This window comes from Mercenaria mercenaria, chromosome 19, assembly GCF_021730395.1.
Source record: "Mercenaria mercenaria strain notata chromosome 19, MADL_Memer_1, whole genome shotgun sequence".
Taxonomy (NCBI): Eukaryota; Metazoa; Mollusca; class Bivalvia; order Venerida; family Veneridae; genus Mercenaria; species Mercenaria mercenaria.
This window is the reverse complement of record NC_069379.1, coordinates 33,416,637-33,423,528: the sequence shown is the minus strand read 5'-3', so window position 1 is coordinate 33,423,528 and position 6,892 is coordinate 33,416,637. Positions and strand designations below refer to the sequence as shown.

At 33.5% G+C, this 6,892-nt stretch overlaps 1 protein-coding gene across 1 annotated transcript; it reads left to right on the top strand.

Moving 5' to 3' along the window:
• Positions 1-3,030: 3,030 nt before the first annotated feature.
• On the top strand, positions 3,031-4,770 carry LOC123542003 (uncharacterized). The gene has a single exon (XM_045327630.2). The coding sequence runs from the start codon at positions 3,031-3,033 to the stop codon at positions 4,768-4,770; it is 1,740 nt and encodes a 579-aa protein (XP_045183565.2).
• The last annotated feature ends 2,122 nt before the right edge of the window (positions 4,771-6,892 follow it).

The window sequence follows — 6,892 nt, the reverse complement described above, 5'->3', positions numbered from 1 at the left end:
CTATAGGAACTTTTTGCGGACTACATTTTATTACATAATTCTTTTGAAACTATAAAAATATCCTAATTAACGAAAACATAGTACATACGGCTTGTTCAGAATCTATAGGAACTTTTGCGGACTACATTTTATTATATAATTTTTTTTGAAATTATAAAAATATCCTAATTAACGAAAGAAAACATAGTACATACGGCTTGTTCAGAATCTATAGGAACTCTTTGAAAATTCAAGAACTGAATCAACGTAGATATTTTCAACCAAGGTGTATCTAAATCTAAATGTGATCAAATTGTATATTTTGAAAAGTAGATCGTTGCAAGACAATTGAATTGAATGTGTATGCATAAGGAAATTAAATATTGCCCGAGGATGGCGGTAGATAATGTCTGACTGAATCGTGAGTATGCATTTGTTCGTATGCTGTATGCATGTGTATTTATACATGTCCAATAAAATTTGATTAAACTAAATATCTTGTCTGCTTTTCGTCTATCTGATATATATTTCTCACGCCAACATACACTAGAAATGAACATTCAGAATGGAATTGTTTTATCAGAATAACCAAAAGCAAAAACTTATATGATAGGATCCATCGATCCTTATGAGTTGATTTTAATACATTTACCGACTTTCGATAGTATAATAAGTTCTAACTGTTCCTTTACACGAAACCGTCTAGCTTTATGAAAAATATCGTATATAGGTTCTCGAAACATTAAAGATCAGTAATTTGAATTATTTTATACATCTTTCTATTTCAGTCATTGATTTAAATTTGTGCCACGTGCTCGCCAAATACATTTCCGTAATGAAAACAATATATTAAAAAAACACGGTTTAACAGCTTTAGTACGAATCCCTATGTTATCTAACGATAAAAACTGTTGACCGATAAAAGTATCCGTCAATAAGGGGGCAAAGGACAGTTAAAAATTCCACAAATCTGCGTTGATACCAGTGCGAACAAATCATTAATAATCCAATTTTGAGGAAGAAATGCCAGGAAAGTTTGCAGTGGATATATTGCAAATACTTAGCAGTTTATCATTTTACATTTCCAGTCCCCCGATTTCGCTTTTTGTTTAAAAAAATGAGTAAAACTCAGGTTTCAGAACACTAAATTTTTAGGCAAAAATGGCCCAAAATGCAACCTGACGCGATCTCTGCTGCATTATCAAATGACTGACCCAAAACATATGTATATTTTTTAAAGCATGTACCAGACAAACATAATGGTGGTAAGAAAAATATCTCATGACCGTATTTATTTATTTTACATAATAATTAATCGTTAATCCTTAATTCTATGAATATCATAAGTAAGCAGCTGAATATAAATGCCTTTAAAATCTACCTATTTTATTCAATAAACGTACCCGGGCCACAATTGGCCCCTACAAATTAGAAAGTTCGACGCGATGTTTCTTTATGCGTTTTGTAAACTAAGCATATAATAAAAATGCTTTTAATATTATCAAATACAATTTGAGATTTATATGAACTCTAATCCATCCGGCTCGTCCAATATGTTTTTTCGAATCATAAATCATAAATCAGTCCGTACGTTTAATCAGTTTGGTATGTTCATATTTGTTAAGTTTTACACATTCCTAGTATATATCAACTTGATTATTCGGAACATTTTAATTGTAAGCAACCAATGCTTTTTTTGTTTTCCCCGTCATTTTTTTCAAATTGCAGAACTCAACAAAGCAAAACCAATAGCAGACTCGGTTTGATTCAATCTGTTTATGTGTGCAACACCCCTCACGCCCACCAGCAACAGCTTAAGCAGATCTGTATTATCCACAGACACTGCATTGTTCCCAAAGCAATGCAACCAGATGTTTAAATAAATAACGTGAACGACGCTACCTCACAAGTGAAAGCAACTGACTCTAGTCTATTTAAGCAAATAATTTGCACGGATCTTGTATGTTTGAGTGAAAATATGTAAAATGCACTAGAAAACTTTTGTCGGGACTGTTGATCTAGTTCGAAATATCGATGTTCGAATTTTCCAGGCTGGAACAAAATACATCATTTTATGGATTTTGCAGGGACCAGACGATGAGTTTAAGCAAAGAGAGGTGTTCGAATTATCCAAGTTCGAGCAAACGAACTTCGACTGTACATTTAAACATAACTAACTGCATTTTGTTTTCTGGGAGTTGATATAATTACATAATTTAATTTATGAAAAGGTTGAATCTAAATCAACTTTCAAATTTGGTTTCATAGCAGAAGAAAAATACGAAATTAATACTGTTTGAAAATAAGACACTACGGGTCTGGGAGTCGAACTGAGTCCGCTACTACACGGTCACAGAGGATTTACATTTCGTATCGGAAAAATTATGTATGGACTTAATCTTCCGTAATGTTTTGCTTGTTTACGTTTAAAAACGCTTTAATTAATACGGCGCGATACCCATCCTTATCAAAGTGTAGCTCTACTTATCATGCAAAGTCATGCTTCTATCGTGAAACTACTGGATATGCATAATGACACGAGAAAAATAACCAATGCAAATTTTTGAGGCTCTAAATGACAGTTTTACATGTGCAATGTATGTTACTGCATTATTTTGTGAAAACAACATCATTTATAATAATGTATTGGATATAAAATTTCTGCTCAGTTTATATTCATAACCTTTCATTTTTCAATATATGTTACACTGAAGGTGAAGCATTTTCTTCGTATTTACAATAATAAACGATGGGCCTAAGCATTGGTTTCGTCACGTGTGCAACTTACGGTTTAAAATTATGTCGTACAGTTGTTCATTAAGTAAATTGTCATGATTTTCAAATGAAGTGGTGTAACAAGATTACTGAAGCATGTAGGATTGACTTTTCACATGGAAAGAATTTATCTCATTTTAAAAACGAGAAGGTTCGAATTAAAGAACAATGTTATAATAATGTCTAGAAAGTTGTAAATAAGTGTATGTACTGGATAAGGCCAATTAGGAGCTGTGAACTATTTTGATCGTTAATAATTTTTTTATGAAAAAATAAATGGCGGTATCAGGAAGAAGAGCTTTGGACAACCTATTATCAACTACTTTGCGTTTAAGTTCACAAGCGGGCGCTATCGTATCCTGTCATCCATGTGGATTAAGTGGCCAGATAGTAAATGCGAAAGGATATTGCCAAAACTGTAGGAAATATTTGTGCAACAGTTGTATAAGCAGTCACGAAAAGGCCACACCCACAAGGAAACATATTGTCAACAAGAATTTCGAGTTTACTTCAACTGCAGATGCAAATGGTAAATTACAAAGTTGTTCTACACATCCAAACGAGGATGTTAAGTTATATTGTCGTGCTCATGGAAGGCTTGGGTGTGTGATTTGTATGACATTGTCACACAAACTGTGTGAAATTGATTTTATCCCAGAAGTGTCGGAGCAGTTTGTAAAAAGTGATGAGTATTTGAGCTTCGAGACAAATGTCAGTAACATAAAAGAAAGGTGCTCAATTGGTCTGAGCAAGATAGAAGCAAATATCATTGACATTGAAACAGAATATGCAAATGTTATTTCTGCAGTTGAGAAGACGAAAAAGGAAATCATAGAAGAACTTGATAAATTTGAGGGTGAATTGAAAGACAAAGTAACAACATACAGAAAGAAGAACATTGAAACAATGGACACGTTAAAGAAAGCTTATGAATCGGTTGTTAAGAACATTGAAGACAAAGAAGCTATAACAAAAAGCATGATTAAAGATAAAAAGTACAACTTACTCTTCTGTGAAGTTAAACAGGCATTTGCTATGGTTTCAGAATATCAGTCACAGACTTATGAATTATCTACAAGACTAGGCAAACAAGAATGCAAATTTCAAAAGAACAGCGAACTAAACACATTTCTTACTAAAGAAAAGATGCTCGGTACAATACATATTAAAGATCTAGAATTGGGTTCCTGTAATGCACAAGAAAGAGTAAGCACACATCCGATATGCCATATCAATATTAAAGGCAAAAACGATAAGAAGACATGCTATGCAACAGGACTTGCTTTCATGTCATCCAATCAGTTAGCTGTTGCTGACAAAGCAAACAAAAACGTGAAAATAGTGGATGTTAGCTACAACAAAATGATATCTGAAATCATGTTATCCTCAAGTCCTCGTGACATCACAGTCATACCAACCAACCAGCTCGCCGTCACATTAAGGGATGAGAAAATAATCCAGCTATTGTCAACAGCATCGGGTCTTACAAAAACTGAACAAATAAAGACAGATGGAAAATGCCGAGGTATTTACTTTGACAGTGGAATTTTATTTGTAACTTTTGATAATATCATGCCAAAATTGCAAATGATGAACTTAAATGGCGAGGTAATTCGCTCATTTGAAGTAGGTCAACAGGGCAAAAGCCTAACATCTCAACCAAAATCAATTTGCTTAAGCCCAGGTCGAAACCAGATATACTTTACAGACTATATTAAAATGACTATAGCTCGCATATCAATAGGCGGAGAATTTACGGCAGAATATAAACTTTCGAATTTCTTGGGCCTTGCTGTCAGCACTTCCGGCTCGGTGTACGCATGTGCAAAGACATGTGATACGGTTATTCAGTTTTCAGATGACCTGTCAAAAGCTACAACAGTAGTTAATGAGAATGTTGGTGTAAGAGGTCCGTTGGCTCTTGCATTATCAGAGAAAAAGAACAATCTCTATGTGAGTTGTGGAAAAGGTGATGAAACATGCTGTAATAGACTGCATGTATTTAAAATCACATAATATTGTCAGACTAATGACAAAGGTCATGTTGTCGTTCGTTGGATGAATGCCAAAATATTACTAAATATATATCCTTTCAAACCAAAACGTTCAGCTAGTGCTTCATTGCAGCTTGCAAAACCTATAGTTGACTCAAAGTCGCGTTGGAAGTGAGCTTATGCTTATTGACAAAGACTTTAGAATTACGTAGGCTTATTTAACCTGCGCGATAAATTGTAAATATTACTGAGTTTGTCTTGTTTTTCTTTCAATACATATTAAGTAAGTGTTTTATGTTTACGTTATTATTTCTATCAGTTTATTGTTACGTTCCTGAATTCTGTTTGCTTAGAATTAGGTTCAGTTTGGTATTTTAGCACATTTTCTTTGGTAGCATTTCGAACTAGAAGTCTGTTCTAAAGGCATATCAGCTTTATATATTTTAAAGGACCTCCGTGGCCGAGTGGTGAATGTCGTTTACTTTGAATCATTTGCACCTTCACCAATGTAGGTTCGAAACCTCACTTCGGGTGTAGAATTCTGCATGGGACGAAACCATTCAATTGGCTTACGGGAGGTCGGTGGGTCTATCCATGCTTTCACACTTGATTAAATAAAGCCCGATGACGCTCTTGATGTCCTTCACCACCATAAACCTGGATAAATCGCATTACGACCTAAAGTGTGCCGGAGTGATTCTAAAGCCAGCATTTTTATACATATCATCGTTCTAGACATATATGAACATTTGTGCAGATTTCCTCACCAAAAACATCTTAGACCGTACCATATTTTCTTTGTTGTAAATTTATTATTTTTCAAAAATAAGTAGGGCGGCGAGCGAAAACATTTTAATGCTTTTTTTTTTAAAAATACTAGAGTTGGCGGACAGGGAGACGTCCATTTTGTTTATTTTGATTGTCTGCTTATATGACTTGATAAAGGTAAAATGTCTATTTTAGATTTTTTCTAAATGACATGCAGTGTCCTGACATTTGAGTACGATTCTGTACAATGAGACCTGTATAAATAGAATATTTGATATATTATCATCTTCTAAATATTTCATCTTCTAAAATACATGCAAATATGTGCCTGATTGGCTTTCGTATAAATAAATGAAGTTGATTGACCCCTTCAAGGGTTTCTTTGACCCCTGCCAAGACCTATGCTTTTAGGTACACCTGAGTAAAATATAATAATTTTGCAGCGAATAATGAAAATACATAAAAGTAAAAAAGAGACAGATCCCCTCTCTAAATGCCAGTTTACATATACACCTCCATATGAACACATCTTAGGATGTATCTAAATTGTTTTTTTCTTTCTGTTTTTGGTACTGTAGCATGTGCAAATGCTGACCGGGGCTAGTTGCATGTATTTCCACTACCGTCCATGACTAGGCTTAGTCTGCAACATTTTCATTTTTATCGTGTTTAATGACCTGTTAAGCACATTATACTTGTTGGAGACATAATCAGCCGAGCTAAACAACTCATGTCACATGTTTCTTGCGTTAGAAACTGTCAGTTGAATTGTGTATTTGTTTTTACGGAGCTCTAACACAGTATATGTTAACTAGTTTAAGATGTACCTTTTTAAATGTCTATTACTGCGAGGTTTCAATTTTCAGCAATCAGAACAAAAAGTTTGTACGTTGAAAATTTCTTGTGTATGTTCTATTCTTAGTTAACAAGGTACAAGGCAAAAATATGAAAATAGAGGCTAAGTTCGTTGATATTTTGCGGTATGTGTTTAGATACATATGTATTGTTTTTTTGTTGTTTTTTTTTTTTTTTTTTTTTTTTGTTGTTTTTTTTTTTTTTTTGTATATCTATAGGCAGACAAAGCATACGCTATTACATTATGTGAAAAGTGTAGAGTTGAATAAAGCTACAGATGGTTTCCAGAGAAATTAACTTTTAAAATTATAAAATGACATTTCCCAAATTTTTTAACTGAAAAGTACAATAACTGACAGGTACCTCAGATATTTAAAGATTAAATATAATTAAGGGGAAACCGAAGTTTTTTTCCGTCTTCAGTTATTGTATACGTGTAAATTGCAATGCTGATATTCTCTAATAAAAAGATAATTTTTGGAAGAAAATTCCATGTTTGCTATTATGTTTGAACACTTTCA

What these genes read in the sequence shown, in the direction of transcription:
- LOC123542003 (XM_045327630.2), top strand. Translation starts at nt 3,031, where the DNA reads ATGGCGGTATCAGGAAGAAGAGCTTTGGACAACCTATTATCAACTACT.